Source organism: Sphaeramia orbicularis, chromosome 8, assembly GCF_902148855.1.
Source record: "Sphaeramia orbicularis chromosome 8, fSphaOr1.1, whole genome shotgun sequence".
Lineage (NCBI taxonomy): Eukaryota > Metazoa > Chordata > Actinopteri > Kurtiformes > Apogonidae > Sphaeramia > Sphaeramia orbicularis.
The window spans coordinates 24,638,918-24,665,114 of record NC_043964.1 but is presented as its reverse complement, the minus strand read 5'-3'; the positions used below and the strand labels follow the sequence as shown (position 1 = coordinate 24,665,114).

At 36.5% G+C, this 26,197-nt stretch overlaps 1 protein-coding gene across 3 annotated transcripts in view; it reads left to right on the top strand.

Annotated features, from left to right (window-relative positions):
- The window catches only part of asic2 (acid-sensing (proton-gated) ion channel 2), an 862,844-nt gene that overhangs the window by 732,589 nt on the left and 104,058 nt on the right, over positions 1 to 26,197 (top strand). For all 3 annotated transcript variants that reach the window (XM_030141224.1, XM_030141222.1, XM_030141223.1), the window contains one exon: positions 8,419 to 8,569. In XM_030141224.1, the coding sequence (XP_029997084.1) occupies positions 8,419 to 8,569 (151 nt within the window). The remainder of the gene's footprint in view (positions 1 to 8,418; positions 8,570 to 26,197) is intronic.

Here is a 26,197-nt window from a genome sequence, read left to right as displayed (position 1 = left end):
GGATAAAATTCCCTTCGGTTTTGTCTTTGTCAATGTCGGATTGATACGAAATTGATTTATTTCACTCTAGCAATTTTAGCTAGCGGCACCATACGACACTTCACGGTCCGTCACTTCTCATCATTTGTGGTTTAGAGTCGTCTTCTGGTCCCCACTCTACCTGGAAACATGGAGACTAAAGTTGGAAGAAAGCAGCAGAGTCCTGTCTGGGATTTATTGGAATACGACGGAGAACAAGAGAAAAGATATAAAGAAACTAAAACTAAACTAAAACTAAGCATTTAGAAAAAAAAAAAAAAACTAATAAAAACTAGCAAACCTGCTCTAAAAACGAATTAAAATTAGCTGAATTAGAGAAAAAAAAAAGTCAAAACAAAATAAAACTAAACTATAATGAAAAATCCAAAACAAAAAAAAAGATACGACAAAACTAAAACTAAACTAAAACTAAGCATTAAAAAAAAAAAGAAATCTAATTAAAACTAGCAAACCTGCTCTAAAAACGAATTAAAACTAACTGAATTAGAGAGAAAAAAAAGTCAAAACTAAATAAAACTAAACTATAATGAAAAATCCAAAACTATTATAACCTTGGTGGGGGGTGTCACTAACACTAGCGTAAAGACAAAACTGAAACTTAACATGCTTTCAACGTCTATGCCTCTCTTATACAGCGGATCTTACACAAAATTTCCACAACTTCTAGCCTGTATCCACTCGACCCCTCCACTGGTCTATAGACCCCCCACAAATACTGGGCCCCATGAATTTTCCATGTCCCCCCCCCCTTATCAGCACCCCAGCCTCTAGTTCTTCGCATAATTCCACCCACTGCATTAAACTATAAGCTATAAAATCAGAAATCCACTCAGATGGAGGTCCATATATGTTTGTGAGTCAGGACTAGTTCAAGTTCAACCGTAAAACAGAGAATCGCAAGACACTGCTGCAGAACCACATGAGGCTCTAAAAGGGATGGTGTGAGTTTTTCTGCTCCTTTCACCACCTCAGACAATCCTGCATGAAAATCAATATCTGTTCATACTTGTGCTATATTTGGAATATTTTTTCCTTTTTGTCTTCGTACAGTTTTTTTTTTTTTTTCCCAAAGGCTCTTAAACCTACCAGATTTCACCGACTAAAGAGAATCTGTTAGTTTGTTTTGTGTCACTGTTGTGTTTTAATACATGTTGTTGTATCGAAACCAACAGTTTTACTATGCGAATCTAACGCCCCTGTTTGGAATAAAGCAACAAAAAGGTCAACCCACTGTAAAATGAATGAGATTTGTCACGCTCTGTGTGATTACAGGCACTGATTTTGATATTTTTATACAAATGTCATCATGCAGAGTTTTAGTAAATATTCAAGACTGATCCATCATCAAGGTGGGAAGGATTGAAATGATGTTAAAACATGAAGTTTTGCTGATTTCACCTAGAAAATACAGGTTTTTATCCACACTGTTGTCCATCAAATTGGAATAATTTTATTTTCAGACACATTTATCTCCTTGTTCCCATTTAGACACATCCAGATTCACCTTTTACCAGTTACGATGATTACATCCTCACATTTAATGAAAAAAAATAATTGAAAAAATAATTGAATGTGGCTTTAGGAGCAACAGTGTATGTGTATGATCACTAGGAGTTATATTTTTCATGACTAAGTACTATAAATCTATTTACAGGTAAAAAAAAAAAACAAACAAACATTTCATTATCTAGTATAACTAATTAATACTGAGTTCATGTTGATGGTGCATAGTAGATTAATGTCACCTACAGTAGTGGGAAATAGTGTCCAGGCGCCCTTAAAATTGTACAAATTCTCAGATATTATCATTAAATATTTGCAGGAAAATCCTTTTTGTTTTTCCAAAGGTGTGGCTACATCAGACAGACACAAACAAATGTAGGTTTTTTTATTAGATGTTACAAAGAAAAAAATAACAAAACTAAAGCAGTTGTGGTTTCTTGGAATTAGGAGAGAGTAATTTGAATTCCAGAGATTTTCATATGTGTGAGTGGATTGAAGTCAGGCCGAATGTGAAGTCGAGATGAATTGGGATTGTGGGGGTGAAATTATGGGATGGAACTTATGATGCATTTAAGTTATCCACTCCTTTGGCGAAGTTTAAAAAAATAATAATAATAATAATAATAATAAGATATTTAAAAAAAGAGTACTTTAAGTTTAAATTATTCAGGAATATTGAATTGAGATGGTAGATTTTTTTTTTATTTTTTATTTTTTTATTATTATGGTGTGAATGCTCGATGCTGTACATATTTAAGTTGATGTAAGCAGTGTATTAGGTGAAAAGGATAGGCAAAAAAATAAGCTTTTGCTTCTAGCCTATTCCTTTTTTGGTTTTCATGTTTATTACGATTGATATGCTGAGTACAATGATTGATGTAAAACCAAAAAAAAAAAAAATTCATTCATTCATTCATTCAAAAATTCTTGACACTTTCAAAATGTCATGTCCTGAATGTGTTTCATTATTTTGCTGAAACATCCAGTTTTGACCTTTTTGCAGAGTGTGAATAATATTTTATGTCGAATATTCCATCTTTTGTACTCATATTTCTGATCCAGAGGGCCAACGTGCTGTTTAGTTTATGTTTATGTTTATGCATTTGGCAGACGCTTTTTTCCAAAGCGACTTACAGGGGAAAACCAATCAAATCACTCAATCAATCAAATTTTATTTATATAGTGCCAGATCACAACAAAAAAGTTATCTCATGACACTTTATATATAGAGTTGGTCAAAACCAGACTCTAAGCCAATTTACAGAAACCCAACAGAATCAGTGTTTAGTGTCTTCCATCTTTATCGGTTGGATCAACTGCCCATTTGTGCGTGGGCGACGCTAACTCTACTTGGATAAACTGACCCGAATGTGTTGACAGAGATGTTCAGAGTCATTCAACGCTGCAGATGGGTTAATTGCGTTAGAATTTTTAAAATAAGATTAATCGTGATGATGGATTAATCCGTGTTAATGTGTTAATTTTGACAGCTCCATATTCTATTCTACAGGGTGGGGAAGCAAAATTTACAATATTTTGAGGCAGGGATTGAAAGACAGTGTATGACCAATTAGTTTATTGAAAGTCATGAGAATTTATTTGCCACAAGAAAATGTACATCATAGAAAATGTTTTTATTCTGTGTGTCCTCCTTCTTTCTCAATAACTGCCTTCACACGCTTCCTGAAACTTGCGCAAGTGTTCCTCAGATATTCGGGTGACAACTTCTCCCATTCTTCTTTAATAGTATCTTCCAGACTTTCTTGTAATAGTTTTGCTCATAGTCATTCTCTTCTTTCCATTATAAACAGTCTTTATGGACACTCCAACTATTTTTGAAATCTCCTTTGGTGTGACGAGTGCATTCAGCAAATCACACACTCTTTGACGTTTGCTTTCCTGATTACTCATATGGGCAAAAGTTTCTGAAAAGGTATGGATAATAGTGTTAGGTATGATTATGACATCAATATATGTTTGGTTTCAAAACAATTGACGTAGTGCCTGCTGAGAAAAAACAACTAAATGTTCACTGTAAAATTTGCTTCCCCACCCTGTATTCTATTCTATTCTATTCTATTCTATTCTATTCTATTCTATTCTATTCTATTCTATTCTGAGTTTTTTTTTTAATCTTTTATCACAATTATTCTTTTAATCACCCATCTTTCTCTTATCTTTTATGTCCTTTTTGGTGGAACTTTTATTGTATCATAGTTCATATCTTGGTTTCATGTTTTGAGAAGTATCAAAAAAATGTCATCATCTGTCTCCAAAGCAAATCTACCTACAGTTATAAATAAAATAACCTCAACCTGACCCTGACAGTCAGACATTAGTGGAAGACAAGACAACTTTTGTGTGTTGTATTGCTGTTAAATTGCTCAACATGGAAGGTGTGAAGTGTTTTGGAGTGTTTTGGAGTGTTTTGGAGTGTTTGCTGAGACCCAATTGAAGTCTGCATCTGAAATAGAAGTGGACGCTCTGCCTCAAAGCAATTACACTGTAGCTGTCCTCCTATTTTTTTTTTTTTCTTTTTCGCTCGTTGCTGTTTCTACATTCCCCTACTGTTACTCGGCTTTACCTGAGAAAACCTGTGCACATTTCAGAGCCTCCTACAGAAATAAACATGGAGTGTCGGAATGAAGGCCGTGCCTCTGTGGCAGCCTGTGTTTATTGACAGAACTGTCCTTCACACACTCCTGCTGTACAATAACACCTGTAGCTGTCATAGCCCAGTGTGTGTGCAGTCAAAACTAATTATAGATTTATATGACCCGGAAAAGAGTAAAAACAACACAATCCCACAGTGTTTTCTTTGACTCAGAAATCTCACTCCTTATAGCTTCCAGTCGTTTCCCAAATGGGGGTATGTGCACCCCCAGGGGGCACTTGGAAGAAGCCCAGGGGGAAAAATACATGAAATAAGTCATCCTGTACTGAATACAAAATAAAAAAATTAGACTTAATGCTGAAATATAAAACAAATACATTCATATGATCGTTTTATTGTCAATCATATTGTTTAAGCTTTGGTTTAGAGCATTTCTATTTTATATTATTCAAGATGAGTTTATTTGAGTAATGAAGTAAATATGGAAGCTTCATTTATTCATTAATGACTAATTAATTTTTTTTTCTTATCAGTGAAAAAGGGCACTTTACAGTTTATATTTGGCCCACACTTACTTATAAATGTTTGTTATATAACTTTTTTCTTTTCTTTTTTGAAAAATCTGTTTTTTGACATTTTTTTTGAACACTTACAAATCACAAATTCAGTAAATGTACCCAGTAGACCCCCTCATCCCCCCCTTACCTCAACCCCACCCCATGATCCCAGATCCTCTAAAGGAAAAGAGAACACAAAATACAAAGTAAATAGTAAATAGGTAAATAAATAAATAAAAATAAAATGTAAAAATACAGGGTGGGGAAACAAAATTTGCAGTGAACATTTAGTTGTTTTTTCTCAGCAGGCACTTCGTCAATTGTTTTGAAACCAAACATATATTGATGTCATAATCATACCTAACACTATTATCCATACCTTTTCAGAAACTTTTGCCCATATGAGTAATCAGGAAAGCAAACGTCAAAGAGTGTGTGATTTGCTGAATGCACTCGTCACACCAAAGGAGATTTCAAAAATAGTTGGAGTGTCCATAAAGACTGTTTATAATGGAAAGAAGAGAATGACTATGAGCAAAACTATTACGAGAAAGTCTGGAAGATACTATTAAAGAAGAATGGGAGAAGTTGTCACCTGAATATTTGAGGAACACTTGCGCAAGTTTCAGGAAGCGTGTGAAGGCAGTTATTGAGAAAGAAGGAGGACACATAGAATAAAAACATTTTCTATTGTGTAAATTTTCTTGTGGCAAATAAATTCTCATGACTTTCAATAAACTAATTGGTCATACACTGTCTTTCAATCCCTGCCTCAAAATATTGTAAATGTTGCTTCCCCACCCTGTAAATAAATAATTAAATAAATAAATAAATAAATAAATAAATTTAAAAAGGAAAAGATAAAAAAAGGAAAAGATAAAAAAAAAGGAAATGAAATAAATAAACATAAACACAAACTGTAAAATGAAATTGAAGAAATCAGTTAAGAGCTGTCATGTCTGTATTTTTTTTTTCTTCATGTTATGTAGTATGTGAAAAATTGTTTCCTATGATTATATTGTGTGTTATTTGCATTGACTAGTGGTAAAGATTCTTGTAAGGACCCCAGGAAGAATAGCTGTAGCTGTGGTACAGCTAATGGGGAGCCTAAAGAAAGAAAGAAATGATATAACTGACCTTAAAATGCAGCACATTTTTAACCCTCAAAAACCAAAACAGCCACCGATAACCAAAAGTGTCTCCTGATCTAAAAGGTTTAATAACTTTTCAATCACTAACCTTATAAATACAAATAAATAATTCTGATAAAATGCAGTTTATCAGCTTTTCAGCAGCATCACATATGCTTTTTTTTTCAATGTTCAGAGGCTCTGTCATTAACATGAGAAGACCACCATCTTCTGTGACATTTATTTCACCAATAATGTAGTTTGACATTTTACAGTGGTAGTAGGTGTTTGTTTTATGTTCAGTTAATGATATATTTTGCTGAAGAATTCACCTTTTATGAACATCCACATAATAAATAAATGAAACAAAAGAAAATACCTGTTTTTCACTGAAAACTGCCAAGTTGGAGGATAATATTGTACTGAATGGCGATAAATCACTTAGGAAAGGTTAAATTAGACACAAACTCATTAGGAAGTCACTACAATAAGCTCTAGGTCTTAAAGCGTTTAAGAATAACTTGTCATATGTGATTTTTTTTTTTTACTTAAAAATAGTGGTGTGTGTGTGGTTCACTTCTCAGATGTCTACGACTTGTCAACTTGTTCAACAGATAGTGATTTTTCTGTCTGAACTTCTGGTATGTTTCAGTTCAGTAAACATTCATGTCAACAAAATCACAGGTTAGAGAAAGAAATCCCCAAAGTGAAAACAGTTTGTGTATCAGAACTAACTGTGTTTTCTGCTTTTATATCCATTAATCATGTGATGAGTAAGATGTACCTGGTATGAATCTGGATATATAGTAGTAGTAGTAGTAGTAGTAGTAGTAGTAGTAGTAGTAGTAGTAGAAGTAGTAGCAGCAGTAGTAAAAGTAGTGGTAGTAGTAGTAGTAGTAGTAGTAGTAGCTTTAATAGTAGTAGTAGTAGTAGTAGTAGCAGCAGTAGTAATAGTAGTAGTAGTAGCAGCAGTGATAAAAGTAGTAGTAGTAGTAGTAGTAGTAGAAGTAGCTGTAATAGTAGTAGTAGTAGAAGTAGTAGTAGTATTAGCAGCAGTAGTAAAAGTAGTGGTAGTAGTAGTAGTAGTAGCTGGAATAGTAGTGGTAGTAGAAGTAGTTGTAGAAGTAGTATTTGTAGTATTCGTAGTAGTAGTGGTAACTGTAGTAGTAGTAGTAGTAGTAGTAGTAGCAGCAGTAGTAAAAGTAATGGTAGTAGTAGAAGTAGAAGTAGTAGTACTAGTAATAGAAGTAGTAGTAGAACTAGTAGTATAAGTAGTAGTAGTAGCTGTAATAGTAGTAGTAGTAGTAGTAGTAGTAGTAAAAGTAATGATAGTAGTAGTAGTAGTAGTAGTAGTAGTAGTAGTAGTAGTAGTAGTAGCAGCAGCAGTAGTAAAAGTAATGATAGTAGTAGTAGTAGTAGAAATAGTAGTAGAAGTAGTGGTAGTAGTAGTAGTAGTAGCAGCAGCAGTAGTAGTAGTAGCTGTAATAGTAGTATTACTAATAGTAGTAGTAGTAGTAGTAGTAGTAGTAGTAGTAGCAGCAGTAGTAAAAGTAGTGGTAGTAATAGTAGAAGTAATAGTACTAGTAGTAGTAGAAGTAGTAGTAGAACTAGTAGTAGAAGTAGTGGTAGTAGTAGTTTTAGCAGCAGCAGTAGTAGTAGTAGTAGCTGTAATAGTAGTAGTAGTAGTAGTAGTTGTAGTAGAAGTAGTGGTAGTAGAAGTAGTAGCAGCAGTAATAAAAGTAATGGTAGCAGTAGTAGTAGTAGAAGTAATAGTACTAGTAGTAGAAGTAGTAGTAGAACTAGTAGTAGAAGTAGTAGCAGCAGTAGTAGTAGTAGCTGTAATAGTAGTATTACTAATAGTAGTAGTAGTAGTAGCAGCAGTAGTAAAAGTAGTGGTAGTAGTAGTAGTAGTAGAAGTAATAGTACTAGTAGTAGAAGTAGTAGTAGAACTAGTAGTAGAAGTAGTAGCAGCAGCAGTAGTAGTAGTAGCTGTAATAGTAGTATTACTAATAGTAGTAGTAGTAGTAGCAGCAGTAGTAAAAGTAGTGGTGGTAGTAATAGTGGTGGTAGTAGTAGTAGTAGTACTAGTAGTAGTAGTAGTAGTAGTAGTAGTAGTAGCAGTTTTACTCTGAATATTAGGTTTAGGTTCTGATTGGTAAAACTTGATTAACCCTTAAACTTGTTTTTATGTTCAGTTAATCATATATTTGGCCCAAAAATCACTTTTTTCAGTTTTCTCATAGTTTTTTTCATATAAGAACCTTCAAATTGACTGTGAGTGTTTATGAACATATTCATGATCAGTAAATTTTATATAAGAAAATACCTGATTTTCAGTGAAAATGTGGATAATATTATAATACATGATGAGTAATAATAATAATGTGGACGTTGCAACAAAAATAGCTCTATGTATTTCAGGGTTAAAGGTAGGATTATATATACTTTGACTTTCCAGTATGTTCTGACTCCTCTGCTGTTGTTTTTCACTCCTCTCATGTCGTGTGTTCATGCCTGTGTCAGATGAATCCCCTCTGACCGCCCCGTCTCTTTACCTGTCTGTGTTTCTCCACAGGTGTTCACCAGGTATGGGAAGTGTTACATGTTCAACGCTGCAGAGGAGGGGAAGACGCTCCGCACCACCATGAAGGGGGGCACAGGAAACGGCCTGGAGATCATGTTGGACATCCAGCAGGACGAGTACCTACCGGTGTGGGGGGACACAGGTAGGACTGACCCCACCTGCACCGTGTTCTATCCTGTATCCATCTGAAGTCACAGCAGTTTTCAGCTTTCCTTCCTCTGTTGTCGTGCTGCCTTCAAGTGTCACGTTGCTTCTTACACCCTGCAGTTCCATCTGTGTTGTCATGGTAATGCTATGCAACACTTGTAGTAATATACACATGCTATACACCCATAAACAGAAAAACATCTGCTCAAAGCTCAATTATACCAATTTGTGTACAAGAAGCACTTAAACAGGCAAATATCTAAAACAAGCTACCAGGCCAAGAACAGCAAATATAGTACATACAGCTGCGGAAAAAATGAAGAGACCGCTGCAGTTTCCTCTGAAATCATCATATCTGCATGTACGACAGCCATTCCACTCCTGGGTCTGTTGAATTCCAACACAAGCAAACCTTATTCTACTGAATAAACACCTGATCCATCACTTATTTAACCCTTTCATGCATAGTGGTCACTACAGTGGACAGATATTCTCCGGCTGTTCTCGTGTATATTCATGGGTTTAGTCGTTTTAATTCCATGTCCTCCTGAGACCCAGCAATGCATTTTTGTCTTCTGTAGGGGACTAAAGTTTGATAGTTTTAATAAAAAATAATGCCGTTCCATTAAAAAATAAAGAAATGAAAATAATTTTAAAAATGTATCTGAAAAAACTGTTGCATTATGCAGTTTCCAATCATGACTGTTTAATGTAAAAAAAAAACTACAGATTTTCACTTCACTGGATCTCAGGAGGATATCAACCAACACAGTGGACGTTCATGCATCATCTACACTGACATTCAGACCATTAATGTAACTTTGCTGTTCTTGATAAACCTGATATGCGCTAACATTTTTGAATGTTAATCAACTGCTAATTTTCTCAAACATTTTTTTTTTTTTTTGCGTATTATCTCCATAACTAGTATTAGAATATGAGAAAACGTCAGATTAGCTGCATTAAAAATGTTTTTATTTCAGAGTTTTAACACAGTATATCACTTTATAACGATAGGTTTTAAATATACAGGGTGGGGAAGCAAAATTTACAATGAACATTTAGTTGTTTTTTCTCAGCAGGCACTACGTCAATTGTTTTGAAACCAAACATATATTGATGTCATAATCATACCTAACACTATTATCCATACCTTTTCAGAAGCTTTTGCCCATATGAGTAATCAGGAAAGCAAACGTCAAAGAGTGTGTGATTTGCTGAATGCACTCGTCACACCAAAGGAGATTTCAAAAATAGTTGGAGTGTCCATAAAGACTGTTTATAATGGAAAGAAGAGAATGACTATGAGCAAAACTATTACGAGAAAGTCTGGAAGATACTATTAAAGAAGAATGGCAGAAGTTGGCACCCGAATATTTGAGGAACACTTGTGGAAGTTTCAGGAAGCGTGTGAAGGCAGTTATTGAGAAAGAAGGAGGACACATAGAATAAAAACATTTTCTATGATGTCAATTTTCTTGTGGCAAATAAATTGTCATGACTTTCAATAAACTAATTGGTCATACACTGTCTTTCAATCCCTGCCTCAAAATATTGTAAGTTTTGCTTCCCCACCCTGTATACTTCTTAGCTTCAAAAATGAAACATATGCTGTCCAGCTGAGTGGACATTTTTGTAACTTAATGAAAAATAGGTTCATTAAAAAAATTCTATCACATTGTGTTTTTTCATGCCTAAAGAGAAATAAAAACACTCAGGAAAAAAAATCTTGATTAAGATTCTCATAATTCATGCATGAAAGGGTTAAGGAGTAGTATAAAAACCACCACTGTGGACATCACTGTCTTTTTACAATAGGCTATTAGTACTGCAACAGTAACTGGAATCCAAAAATAACTACTGAAAACTACTGGACTTCTGCTCTGACAATGTTCCCAAACTCTGAGGACTGGTTCTTCTATCAGGACAATGCTCCTGGCCTCAGCTAGGTCCATAAAGGTGTGGATGCCGGACCACCAGATGCACATGTCATGGCCAGCCCAATCTCCAGACCTGAACCCACTTTTGCCGCGTTTCCACTACATGGAATCGACCTGGCTCGGCTCGATTCAACTCAGGTACGAGGTCCTATTCCTGGAGACCGTTTCCATTATAGGATACTACCGACTTTCCAGAACCTGGTCGTCATAGTGATGCGGTGCGTTACTTCCATGTCGTCTGCTCAGAGAGTCGCTGATAAACTCGCTCGTTGCATGTTGTCTCGTCAAGCTCATGCTGAATTTTTACGTCTGAACCTCCTCGACAAACCATGGTGTAGTTGTTCGGACAACTACCGCTATATTTACTGTCAACTTCCGCATCTGTTTTTTGTAAAACGGCGGGTCATAGAGACTATTCTCTGACCAATCAGTGGTCTGCAGTGTGTAAACGTCACGTTTTAGTATCTGGTCCCCAGTCCTGGAACCTCGGCAGAGGTGATACCAAAAAACTAGTACTGGGTACCAGATTCCAGGTCCTTTTCGTAATGGAAACGCAAAAAGGCCGAGTTGAGTGGAGTAAAGTTGAGCTGATACCACGTAGTGGAAACGTGGCATTAAAAAACTGAAAAACTTCGGGAAGAACATGGATGGTCCCAAGCCGTGGAACATTGCTGAGCTTCTTGAATTTCTGTGCCAGGATCTGCATAAAGCCATCCAACAGCAACGGAGGAGAGCCAAGACATGTGAAAGTTGTCACTGAAAATCAGGGTTATTCCACTAAATATTGATGTCTGAACTTTTCCCAAGTTACAACATTAGTATTGTGTTGTTTAGAAATGAATATGAACTGGTTTTATTTACATTATTTGTGGTCTGAAAACACTGCATCTTTTTGTTATTTTGACCATGTGTCATGTTCTGCAAATACATGCTCTAAATAACAATATTTTTATTTGGAATTTGGGAGAAATGTTTTCGTAGTTTAGAGAATAACACATACCTATTAATGTGATAATTTTGCAGTGGTCTCTTACTTTTTCCTGAGCTACAGATAGACACATAGATAGATAGATAGATAGATAGATAGATAGATAGATAGATAGATAGATAGATAGATAGATAGATAGATAGATAGATAGATAGATAGATAGATAGATAGATAGATAGATAGATAGATAGATAGATAGATAGATAGATAGATAGATAGATAGATATGGCAAAGCCCTCTAGAACGTTCAAGACAAGGTTCAAGGATGGCAGTCTTGGCATCTTAGCTCTATTCAGTCAGTCTGAAATAAAAAAAAAAAAAAAAAAAAATCAAATAGGCATTACTCCATAACATGTGTAAGAGTTGTTTTATTAGTTTAACTATAAACTGATGTATAGAAGCCTTCCTAAAGTGGTTCTGGCTGCTTAAATTGGCTTCATCATTGGCAGAGCAAGTCAACATCTAACAAATTGGTGGACAGTTTCAAAAACAAATATGAAAATTTGGTTGTAAAAAAAAACTTGATCTCACTTTAGGAAAGTAAATAGGCCTAAATAATATAAACTAATTCTAGCCCATGTAGGTGGGCGTAATTGATTAAATTTTGGAGGTTAGATATTGAAAAGTGAGTGAATGCAAGTTTTTTTTTTTTTTTTTTTACAATGGTATGTATGTTTTTCACAAACTAAAAACTGATGGGAGTAGGGTTAGTAAAAGTAATGATTTTACTTATCTAATATTACTATATACTTAATACTTACTGGTTACTGGCTGTGGCTCAGGTGGTAGAGGGGGTCATCCAATAACCGAAGGGTTTGCGGTTCGAATCCTGCTCGTCCGACGCTTCACCCTCCCTGCCTCCAGTACCACCCACACTGGTGTATGAATGTTTGGTGGTGGTCGGAGGGGACGTAGGCGCAGATTGGCAGCCACGCTTCTGTCAGTCTGTCCCAGGGCAGCTGTGGATACAAATGTAGTTTACCACCACCAGAGTGTCAATGTGAGAGCGAATGAATAATGGGTCAATAATGTAAAGCACTTTGGGTGTCTAGAAAAGCGCTATATAAATCCAATCCATTATTATTATTATTATTATTATTATTGGTGGGTAATGCTTTATTCACAACAGGAAAAAAAAGAGAATGGTGTATAATACATACAGATTTATGACAATATAAAGAATTATAAGTCAAATTTTTACCTAGACGCCAAAAAATCCAACAAAAATTGTCCCAGGATGTCTTCTGAGGAACTGGCTGATATGACATCATTGACTTGGAACTGAAATCACTGAAACTGATTCTCATTCAAAAGGCCAGACCATCAGCTCTTCTTCTAAGGTTCAAAGGAAGCAAGTTCAATGAACATTTGCAAGCAGCAACAGGATTAATATGGGTTTTCAAATTATTTGTCACTGAAAAAAGGTAATTTTTGCCCACTTTTCAGCAAACATCATGCAAAAAGTCACACAAGGACAAGTAATACGCATTTTTTGATATTATATTCTGAAACTACACAATTTTTCCAATAAATTCAACACCAGACACTGCATGAAATGTATATATTTATTCCAGAATATTTTTTTCACAATAATGTCACAATAATGATACTCAAAGTTTCAACCTTGTCTTAAGTTCCAGTAGCAGCACAACACTGTATGCACAGATATAACAGGAATTGGTAGATAACATAAAAAGAAATAAGAAAATAATAACAATAACTGTGAAAAGAGTAGTAAAAACAAGCAATTGCTCAATAATTTTAGTAGTAACAACAGTCATAATAAAAGTATTAATTAAAAGTCATAACAACAATAAGAATAATGTCAATCAGTAATATATAGTAACAGTGATTACAGTAATAATAATAATAATTGTCATAATCATAATAATTAGTAATAAATAAAATAAAGCAACAACAAACAAACCTTCCACATTAGATAAACAATAAACAATACTGACCAAAGGAAATTGCACAGGTCCCACTGATAGAACATTAGACATTCTGCCCATCCTCATCCTCATCTTCATCCTCCACCATGAGTTATTTCATAAAACAACAGACCAACGTGACAAACTTTGCAACAATAACACAAACACTAATCAGATCCAGTAGTTCAGGTATTATATCTGTACGGCTAAAACTCACTGAATGAGACAATTTAAAGAAAAAAGATCATAACTTGGTTTTATCTGAATGAAACGTCTGCTATGGGCTAATCCATTGTTATGTGTGACATTGAAATGATCCCCACTGGAAACAAATGGCCCAGTTTAACAGCTTAAGAGTTTTTGCATTGTAATCATGTGGGTTGACTCATGTTTATTTTAGGCGACACAAGAAAAGAAATCAATAATTTTTTTTTCAAACGCCTGCTCCATCCATAACATTTCCTGCTTTTTTTTCCATTTTAGTACTAATATACAAACGTCCTCTGTGATAATTTCACAAAGCGTACTGCCTGTGGGGTTTTAGGTGAACCCACACTGAGCCGACACTTCAGTGTAGTTAACACATGACTCATTCCTCCTCTTTGTATGCAATCCTTACCTCCGGGTGAATATAACGATCCCTTCATCACAAAAAGACACAAAGAACATCTTAGTTTTCATCGTAAATACAGCTCATTACCGCCTCGTCTTTTCTCCATCTGGTTTTCTATCTGCTCGTCTTCGTCCCCTTTTTTGACATGTAAATGCGTGAAAATTAAAAACTAATTTGGTACAAAGTTAATTGGAGACTTTGGAAATCAAATAAAGTATTAAAAACTTCATTTTCCCAACAGTGGGCCACTCTGGGCCTTTGAGCCGTCAGCATTTTTCACTTCACATTATTTAATTTGACCATAATTAACACTGCAATGGTTCAGTGTCCTCGTCAAGAAACCGCTGTGGGGATAGAAGTTCTCATGAAATATTAAAACTGCAGAAAAGTGAATGTAAGGTTGTGAGATATGCAAGTGACAATTATTGCTTTTTTTAGTAATTTAATGGTCTTTAACAGCCTCAAGTATCTTTCGTATGTTATTTATGAATATTTGTTAGCGGCCGATAGGGATGGGAATCGTTAAGAATTTAACGATTCCGATACCATTATCGATTTTACTTATCGATCCGATTCCTTATCGATTCTCTTATCAATTCTCATTGGGCGAGGGAATAAAAGAGAACAAACGGGTGTGTTTGCATTAACTGTCTTTTATATTTCCATCTCTGCACAGAAAATATAACATATACAGTATGTACAAATTGTTAGAACTCCTTGACACATGAAAAGGTGGACTCAAATGCACAACTCACAAAAACTGAAGATTTTAACAAAAGTATTTTAATAATGAAAAAGTGATTAACAAAAGGCGCTCACAAGGAGGATATAAAAAACTACAAACAAATCTCTATGATAAACAAAACAGAAAAACTTGAAGCACAAAACTTGACGAAATATGGAAAAACCTGGTAGACAGCTTGACGTGAAACCAGTGACAGAATCAGATGAACTGGCACAAGACAAAGGGAGACGGGACTATTTCTACATGAGGTAGGGGAACACAGCTGATAACAATCAGGGGTGTGGCTAACAATCACACTGGAGGGAAAACACACAAAGGGAGGAAGTCAGGGTCTGAAACGAAAGGGAAGAGATGTGCACAAAATAAAACAGGAAACCCAAGACAGGACCAAATGTGAACGACTCTAACTTAGCATAAAGTGACTAATGAAACAAAGACAAAACACTGAAAACCAAAGACGAGACATGAAACACTAAACATTAACATAATTAACAAATCTGATGAGGCATGACGCAAATAATAACAGATGATGCCGGGCCTGGTTCGGGGGGGCGGCGGCGGCGGCGGCGTGTAGTGAAAGTGAAATTAAAGACACCGCACTAATTCCTCTATTGCCGCATTTCCACTTCGTCGAACCGGTTCGACTCGACTCTGCTCATCTCCCGTTGTTGTGCACCTCATTTCCTTTCCCTTACGTTTGGAAACTTGTATTTGGGTATGACATTAGTTGCCCGCAACAGAACCTGAGTCGGGCCTGGTGCTCACTCTGCCACTACTTTCACAAGCGTCGCTAAGTAGTGTATCAAATATGTGACATTCCTGTAAATGAATCACATGATGTGTACAAATATTTGATAATGTTGGAAAGATTTCACACTTTTGAATACATGGAAACTTTGCAAGTGTTACAAGTGGACCTGGTATCGTCTTTTTAGACCGTTTCTGCCTCAACGCCATTGTCTACGTTCTGACCAAAACAATACAGCGTACGTGTGTGCATGCGCAACAAAGGCGTAATCGATAAGCAGAATCGTTAAGCAGGCAGGCAAACGATTCCAAGGAATCGAGCTACTGGGATCTGGTTCTCAAAAAGAACCGGTTCTTGATTCCCATCCCTAGTGGCCAACTTTCCAAGATCGGAAATAAACACCTGAAACACATGCGTCGAATATCCTTGGATTTGCTCATTCTGTCAGCTATGGTTATGAGGAAATAAAAGAATGATTTCAGACTCAGACACATGATACATGATAGAACAAAATATAGTTACCTAGGTCTCGGTTTGTTTGTTTGTTTATTTCAAATATTTGCAATAAAATCAACAAAAAAAAGAATTATATAAAAAAGAAAGTAAACCATTCGAAAAGGAGCGAGATGAAGTTTAACTAATAATCTCCTGCTCCTTTACTCCATCCTTCACCTACCCTAAATTCCTATATCAGATTCTGTAAGTAATTAAAAAATCCTCACATATCCGACTAAATTCTGATTGTGCATAAAACGCAAAATTGCCGTCCATATCAAGGATAGACAGCATAAAAGATAAAAGGATGAAATATAAAATACAATATACAAAAGGTAAATAGGGTAGAATAAAAACTACCATAAAATGTGCAAATAAAATTTTTAAAAAATATAAAATAGGTTCTTAATATGTACAAAATTTCACAGTATGCAGCAACAGTGCAGTTTAAAGTGAAGGTGCATGTGGCAGCAGCATGAGCAACAATGAAACAGTGAAATAGAGCGGTATTGTGACTTAGACACATCATGGGTGGTGGTGGTTGGGGGGGGGGGGGGGGCATTCAGGTAAAAGCTGTTCATGGCTCAAAAAATCAAGAAGAAAATATAACTTGGGCTAAAGAACAAATAGTTTAGTTTCCATACATTGCAAATTTTAATGCAATTTTCAGAAAACAGAAGAAACCAAAAAACATGAAGAAATGAACATGCATTTGCAATATTATTTTATGATTATCTATATCATGATACTGGAAGGTCTTAGAGCGTCTGTGTGTGTGTGTGTGGTTGTGTGTGTGTGTGTGTCAGCACAATTCTGACAAATTGAGATGTTTTTAACTGGCCAATTTGGCACCTATAGTTGCGGAATAGTCCCGTCTCCACATTAAATATCTCAGCAAGTTGATAGGACCGGTATTTTCGGAGATATTAGTCCTTTTGGAATACAGTTACCTTACAATCACAAAAGCGCAGTACCACCACGCTGCATGATGGGTAATGAAGTTTGTACTATCCTGAGACTCTTATAGTATCTAGAGCAGTGGTTTCCAACCTTTTTTTACTCCTGACCCCATTTTAACATCACAAATTTCTGGCGACCCCAGACATTCAAAACGGAGACTTTTTTTTTTTTTTTTCCTAAAACTAATTTATTTTGATCTTGTAATAGTTTTCTATACTATGTTGCAAATAAACGTTAATTTTAGAGGACATTTACATCAACATCACAAATTTCTAGCGATCCCAGACATTTAAAACGGAGACATTTTTCTTGCTAAAATTAATTTGTTTTTGATCATGTCATAGTTTGCTCTACTATGTTGCAAATAAACGTTAATTTTAGAGGACATTTAGTCTATGTAATGTGTATTATTGTGGAAGGAGGCAGTAAGTCCAGGTGTAGATTACTGCACAAAGTGAGAATTGGATTTTCCTTGGTCAAGATATGTACAGTCAGTCCAGCTTGGATTTACAAGGCTGACAATTAATACTGAACAAACAAGAACTCAAACTATGAATTATGAAAGAGCTGCAGCATCTGAAACTGACCACAATGAACATTTGACAGATAAACAGTACCACAGCGCTGCAGTTTCACAACCACAGATTGTCGTTGTGATTGTCTCTCTCAACTCACCATATATTTTTTTATTATTAAGTTTTTTTTTGTTTTTTTTAATCAATTACTAGAAATTTCAGGCGACCTCATTTGAATTCCAAGCAACCCCATGTGGGTCCCGACCCCAAGGTTGAAAAACACCGATCTAGAGGAAGCTCTAGGCTCCAGGTGTGGGTTACCTGGCAGGAAGGCTATATATATATAGGAATTTAATGTCATGTGATTCTCTCTCTGTCAGTGCCAGTAAAAAGCCAAACAAGCTATTTTTTGGTGTCCGCATCTTCCTTGATTTTATCGGGTCACAATGTTATAAAGTTAAAAAACAGGAACGCCATATTTATTCCCGTAGTCCTGACGTATCGATATTAATCCTTTCATGCACGAATTATGAGAACCTTAATCAAAATTTTTTCCCTGAGTGATTTCATTTCTCTTTAAACATGAAAACAAAACGTGATTGAAAAAATTCTTATAAAAAAAATAAGAATAAATAAATAAACAGATAAAATAAATAAATAAAATAATAATAATCAGCTGGACACCATGCGTTTAATTTTTGAAGCAACGAAACATGTATTTACTGATAAATTGTGTGAAAATTACGGGGGGGGGGGGGGGGGGGGCTTGTGATTGTGGGGGTTTATGCTCAGGGAAGATCTACACAAGGTTACCGATTCATGTCAGAAAAGATATGTAGTGTCTTAAAACTTTAATAAAGATATGTGTAAAAAAAAAAAATCCATGAATACACAACAGCTGTAGTATAGCTGTCCACTGTAGTGACCAGTGTGCACCTGCAGCCATACGACCGCTGTGTACCCCATGACATTAGAGAGAGAGAGAGAGAGAGAGAGAGAGAGAGAGAGAGAGAGAGATAGGAAAGGTACGCCCCAGTACTTAAGAACTATTCACCCCCCACCCCTCTCTGTACACTTCGTGTGTACCAAACAATTTTTACGTTACTACTTATAAAATATAGACTCCCATCTTTTCCCAACAGTGTGTTTTCCCCAGCATAAAAACTACCACATCTAGAACCGTGGCTCCCCATGGGTCACATACTAGTTAATCATATAATATAGAACGTAAACTCCACCGTGATGATAAAACACCTTCAAAAGGCTAACTGATCAGCCCCCTCCGGTAATAATGCTACTAAAGCTCTACATGATCCCACCTGCGGATGTTCCTGTTGCACGTCTTGTTAGTGTTCAGATTGAATGTTTCAAGACAACCCGCTGCCTGATTTGCACCACACTGAAGCTCATTGAAGATCTGGCTCACGTCTGAAGCGAATGGAAGGGCAGACGAGGGAGTTCCCCGAGCACCGAGCCAAGCTGCAGTCAGCCCAGCAGATGGACGTTATTTACTCGGGGCTGCAACTTAAAGACGATCCATCATCAAAAAGTCCTATCAATCCTGTCGGTGTTCTTTTACAGGATGGACTGCAGGTCCTACGGCCGGTGTTTTTATGTCTCCTTAAACAAGCTGCTCTCCGCCCTGGCAGCATGTGGAGCTTCAGCCCCTTCTCCACCGAATGAACCTTTACTTTAAAAAATCATGGGAAGGAATGTTTCTAGGACCCAAAAAAGAGTTTGTTCGAGGTGCTCTTTGGAAAAAGGGATTCATAAAGTAGATGACAAACAGGAAGAAAACTCCTTTACTTTCCCAGGAACCTTGGGATTTTTCCACCAAAATGACCCTGGTAAAAAACTCAAACTTTCCCTGAAAAAAGTTCCTTGTAGGGCAGGGGTCAGCAACCCTGGTCCTGGAGAGCCACTATGATGCATGTTCGTTATCAGCAGTGTTTCTTTCATCAACAAAAATTATGACGAAATATCTTAGTCAATGAACCTTTATCACATGATGATAACGAGACGAGACGTAACAAAAATGGTGGTCATGTGACAATAACTAGAATTAAATGTGTAATACAATATTGTTAACTAATAAAAACAAAACTAAATGTAGTTTACAAAACAAAAACTGTGATAAAATGTCTCTTCATTTTTGTTAACGAGATGAGACGAATTGACGTTTTAATCTTTAGTTGCATTACGGCAGGTGTGCTGTGAAATTGTGAGGTCCGTCCGCAGGTTCTCAGACATTTCGCACCCAAGCAGTTCACCTCCCCTAGTTCGCACCTTAAGTCTGGATGGTTCGCCCACCATCTCATGCTCCAAATGTCCAGGGTCCAAAAAGACTTGCTCACGGTCTAGGTCCACACGGTCGAGTACTGTAATCTGAAGCCAGACGGGACCCAACGTCGGGCTGGGTTCGGACGCAACTGTGTCAGGCACGGTTCGGGTTGGGACAGAATATGTGGCCCGAGCCAGGTTCTTTACCACCCCCACCCCCCACCCCCACCCCACCCCCATTAAGGCGTCTCAAGAAGTAGGCTATTTCTGCAGTACAATGACCGACCAAAGACTCACTAGACTTGCCCTCATGAATATTCATACAGATATGGTAATTGACAGCATATAATATATTTCTGAGTCCATAAGAATGATAAGATAACCTTCTTTAAATTAACATGGGTTTAACTAAAAGAAAATGTTGGTTTTGTCTACTATATTGACCAGATTAAATAGAATGGCATGACTAAAAAGAGACTAAAATACAATTTTCTTTGACAAAAACAAGACTAAAATGTCATCAATTTTCCTCGACTAAAACCAGACGAAAATAGTCATGTATTATTCTGACTAAAACATGACTAAAATGCTCAGAGTTTCAGTCGACTAAAACTTGACTAGATGAAAAACTGTGAATGTGACTGAAACTAAGAAAGACTGAAATGAGAGTTTGGCACAAAGACTAGACTAAAACTAAAATTAAAACAGGCTGACAAAAACAACACTAGTTATCAGGCTTCTGCAGAGCTTGACGATAGGCTTATCATTTGAATCAGGTGTTTTAGAAGAGGGAAACATCTAAAACTTGCAGGATGGTGGCTCTCCAGGACCAGGGTTGCTGACCCTTGTTGTAGAACAGGGGTGTCAAACTCATTTTAGTTCAGGGGCCGCATTCAGCTAAATTAGATCTGCAGTGAGCCAAACCAGTAAAATAAGAACATAAAATTATATAAATAATGTCAACTCCAAACTTTTTTCAGTGTTTTAGAGCGGAAAAAGCAAATTTACATTATGAAAAGGTTTACATCTGCAAACTATCCTTTCAAAAGATGTGAATAACATGAACAAACTGAAAAAAATAAGTGTGATTTTTACAATATTCTGCCTCAGTTTATCATTTACACATGTACATTATAACTTACAGATCACAGTGGATCTACAAATACACAAAACATTTAATAACAGGCAGAATCTTGTTAAAATTGCACTTACTTCTCTTAAGACATTTCAGGTTGTTCATATTTGTTCAGGTTATTCACATTTTTTGTGAAATTATACTTTGTTTTAGTGTAAATGCATGAAAATATTTACATTTACAAAGAGAAAAATTTGGAGTTGTCATTATTTATATCACAGGTGTCAAACATGCAGCCCGGGGGCCAAATCCGGCCCACCAAAAGGTCCAATCTGGGATGAATTGGTGAAATGCAAAAATTACACTGAAGATATTAACAATCAGTGGTGTCAAAATCATTTTAATTCAGGTTCCACATACAGACACATGAAATCCAATGAGGTTTCAAGTGGGTCAGACCAGTAAAATATTATCATAATAACCTATAAATAATGACAACCCCAAATTTTCTCTTTGTTTTTTTGGTGTAAAGAAGTAAAATTACATGAAAATGTTTACATTACCAAACTATACAGGGTGGGGAAGCAAAATTTACAATATTTTGAGGCAGGGATTGAAAGACAGTGTATGACCAATTAGTTTATTGAAAGTCATGACAATTTAAATCTTCAAATCATATTTTACTGTATTTCTAACGGTCTTGTTGTCTACCTCAAGTTCAATTGCCATTGTTCTCATGGATTTGGTTGGATCCTTTAGGATTTTGGATTTGAGAGCTTTAATAAAAGCTTTGGTACGTTTTTTGTTGCTTCCTCCACTTCCAGACTTTCTCGTAATACTTTTGCTCATAGTCATTCTCTTCTTTCCATTATAAACAGTCTTTATGGACACTCCAACTATTTTTGAAATCTCCTTTGGTGTGACGAGTGCATTCAGCGAATCACACACTCTTTGACGTTTGCTTTCCTGATTACTCATATGGGCAAAAGTTTCTGAAAAGGTATGGATAATAGTGTTAGGTATGATTATGACATCAATATATGTTTGGTTTCAAAACAATTGATGTAGTGCCTGCTGAGAAAAAACAACTAAATGTTCATTGTAAATTTTGCTTCCCCACCCTGTATTTTTACAAAAATCCTGAACAAATATGAACAAACAGAAATGTCTTAAGAAAAGTAAATGCAATTTTACCAATATTCTGCCTGTTACTAAATGTTTTACGCGATTGTAATGAACATGTGTAAATGATAAACTGATAAACCGAGGCAGAATACTGGTAAAATTACACTTATTTTTCTTAAGACAATTCAAGTTGTTCATGTTATTCAGATTTTTAAGGAAACTTTGTAGATGTAAACCCGATCATAATATCATTTTACTTTTTCCGCTGTTATTATTTCACTGGTTTGGCCCACTTGAGATCATATTGGGCTGAATGTGGCCCCTGAACTAAAATGAGTTTGACACCCCTGATTTATATGTTATTTTGATAGTATTTTACTGGTCCTGCCCACTGGAGATTGAATTGGTCTGACTATGGAACCAGAACTAAAAAGATTGTTAACATCTTAGTGTAATTTTTGCATTTCACAAATTCATCCCAAGGGCCGGACTGGACCCTTTGGCGGGCCGGATTTGGCCCCCGGGCCGCATGTTTGACACCTGTGTTGTAGGGGTTAAGGACTTTTCAGAGTTTTCCCCAGAATTTTTGGGGGTAGGACTGTGGACTGATTGGTGGTAAAGTTTCCTGTGGTGGAAAAGGGGGCTGGTGATAAAAGTTTTAGGGAATCTAGCAGAAAAAGGGGCTTTTGTCTCCCAGCAGGCTCCAGTAGCCAGTCCTCGTTTGTTCAATGTGTGGTTTTATTAGACGAGATGAGCTGAGTCAGGCCCAGCAGAGGTCCATCCTCCTCAGCTGAGCCAGGTTCACTCACTGTACCAATCCCACCAATTATCCTTCCTCCATCCAGTGCCCACATGCTCTCCCTTCCTTCTGCTTTTCATATTGTCCATCATCCAACAGGAGGCTAGCGTTCACTCTCAGGGGCTGCGTTAGCACATGGGGGACTTTTCTTCACTTTATCATGACGGACAAACATTAAAAAACATTTCATGGTGTGAAAAATGAACAGGATGGATATATGTTTGAGTGGAGGGAAAAAACAGATGGGCTGTTGCCTGGATACCTAGCGCTCCCCTCATAGTGCTGCTGACCGAACTGCTCAGAGATGGAAATAATAAATGACTTGGATGTGACTGGCTGTTGTTTTCATCTGCACTGTACCGGTCTTGAATATATATCTTTTTTTTTTAGAAAACCTTAAATATCTACATTCACAACCCCAGGAAACCGGCTGAAGTGATTAGGACCCTGTATTAGCCATCATTTGTGCACAACTTGTTTGTTTCCATCAGATTTGCATTGTATTGAAGCCAGCTGCATCGACCAGAGCTGGAATTTTCAGTTTCACAGATGCACAATTCGTCTCCGTAGCCATGAATTTCAGTCGTTCAGCCAAGAATGACATACAACATTCATAACACGCTTGATTTATCATTTATTTAGCAGCATTCCTGTCAGAAGAATATGAACAGTAAGACTTTGAAAAGAAAATAACCACTGTTGTGCATCTTTTAGCACCGCGGAGACGAAGACGCTTTTTATTTCACTAACAATAGTTTACGCTTTATTATATTTTATTTTCTGTTCCCGAGTTACTTATAAATGTTGTATTTGTTGTTCGTGGCCAAGAAAACAGGAAATCAACTCACAAGGCTTATTTTCAATACTTTTTTTTTTTTTTGGTTCTGGAAAAAAAAAGTGCTCAGAAATGACAGATGCATGTATAAAGTAAGAACAACATATTAACCCATAAAGACCCAAACACCCACTGCTGACCCAAAACACCTGTTGGTCTAAAATGTTTAACCCATAAGGACCCAGTGTGACTTTTGTGGCAGTTCCCAAATGAATTTTTCTCCCTATTTAACCTTTCCTAAGTGATTTATCACCATTTATTACAATATTATCCTCTGCATTTTGCCTTTTTTCTAGTGAAAATCATCTATTTTAATATGTTTAACCCTTTCATGCATGAATTATGTGAACCTTAGTCAAGATTTTTTTTCTTGAGTGTTTTTATTCCTCCTTAGGCATAAAAAAAAAAACCCCAATGTGATCGAGTTTTTTTTCTATAGAATTACAAAAATATCCATGCATTTAATTTTTGAAGTAAAGAAACATATGTTTAAAACCCAATATCAGAAAGTGATATGAAAACAATGAAATAAAAACATTTTTAATGCTGCTAATCTGATGTTTTCTCACATTTTAACATATTCTAATGCTAGTAATTACTCACTTCATGGAGATAATATGCAAAAAAAAACAAAAACCTTTTTGTCTAATAAAAAACAATTGATTTACACTAAAACATGTCACTGCAGATCAGGTTTATCAAGAACAGCAAAGTTACAGTCATGGTATGAATGTCAGGGTATGAGATGGTGCGTAAGTGTCCACTGTGTTGGCTGATATGAAACTAAAACAACAAAACTCATGAATATACAAGAGAACATCTGTAGAATAACTGTCCACTGTAGTGACTTATGCATGAAAGGGTTAATTGACTGATTATGATGTTCATAAAACCTCAGAGTAAAGTCAACGGATATTGTATGAAAATAGAAAAAAAATGAAAAAAGGTGACTTTTTCGGCGAAATATAGCATTAACTGAACATAAACATAGTGTGTCCATCCACTGTCATTGATCCAACTCCATGGGTTTTACTGGTGAATCAATGTTGTAGAAGATGACGGTGTTTCCATGGTTACGACAGAGCCCCTGAAGGTCCAAATGGCTCATATCTGATGACCATGAAAAGATGACCAACTGTACAAACTTTTACACCAATTATTTACATGTATTGATAGGATTAGTGGATCAACAGTTTAGATGCTTTTGGTCGACAGTGGATGTGTGGGTCTTTGTGGCTGAATGTTTATGTTTATGTTTATGTTTACGCATTTGGCAGACGCTTTTTTCCAAAGCGACTTACAGGGGAAAACCAATTAAATCACTCAATCAATCAAATTTTATTTATATAGCGCCAGATCACAAAAAAGTTATCTCTTGACATTTTATATATAGAGTTGGTCAAAACCAGACTCTAAGTCAATTCTACAGAAACCCAACAGAATCCTCCTGGAGCAAACACTTGTGACTGGTGATAGTGGCGAGGAAAAACTTCCCTTTAACAGCAGAAACCTCGAGCAGACCCAGACTCCTGGAGGATGGCCGTCTGCCTTGACCAGTTGGGGTTAAAGAGAGAGAGTAGAGAAGGGGAAAAAGAGAGAGCGATAAAGATAGGGACTGGGGGAGAGGGGGAGAAGGGGGGAGTAGGGGGAGACACATGGAGGCGGTTGAGGATAAGTGAGTGGTGATGATGAGGGCAGGGAAGAGGCCGGACCACCGCAGCAGGTCCAGAGATAATCGTGAAAGAATCTGAGGTTGTCCTGGGAAAAACCTTATTAGAATATTTAAAATGGAATGTTTGAAAGTGCTAGGACAGGAGGTGCTCTCGGAAGAGCTGGGTCTTCAGGAGCTTCTTGAAGATAGGCAGGGATGACTCTGTTCTTGTAGCACTTGGTAGAGCGATCCACCAACGTGGAACGACCCATGAAAAGAGCCTGGATTGTCTTGTACAAGGTCTGGGGACCACCAGACTACGTTCCCCAGACGAGCGGAGTGGTCGTGGGGCGACATAAGCTTTTATTAGTGCACCTAAGTAGACAGGAGCAGACCCACGGAGAATTTTGTAGGCTAGGATTAAAGATTTGAATTTGATGCGGGCAGCTATGGGTAGCCAGTGTAACTCAATGAGTAAGGGGGTGACATGTGCCCTTTTAGGCTGATTGAAGACCAGACGTGCTGCTGCATTCTGGACCATCTGTAGTGGTTTGACAACACAAGCTGGGAGGCCCGTTAGAAGAGCAAATACCTGCTGATCTACTAAACTTATAGATACATTGAAATAATTGCGATACAATGCAGTTAGTCATCTTTTCATGGTCATCAGATATGACCCATTTGGACGTTCAGAGGCTCCGTCATTACCGTGGAAACACTAGTCACTTTTCCATTGGACAAATTCTCAAAACTTTACTGATATTTACTAAATGTCGAAAAAACAGAAGAGCATAATGTCGGTTTTTCCATTAAATCACAAATGCGATGATTTGTTTATTTATTATTGCAAGATAACACAAGAAGTCATTCCATAAACATGGTGACAAACGTAAATATCGTGTTGATTTACAGATATATTCATT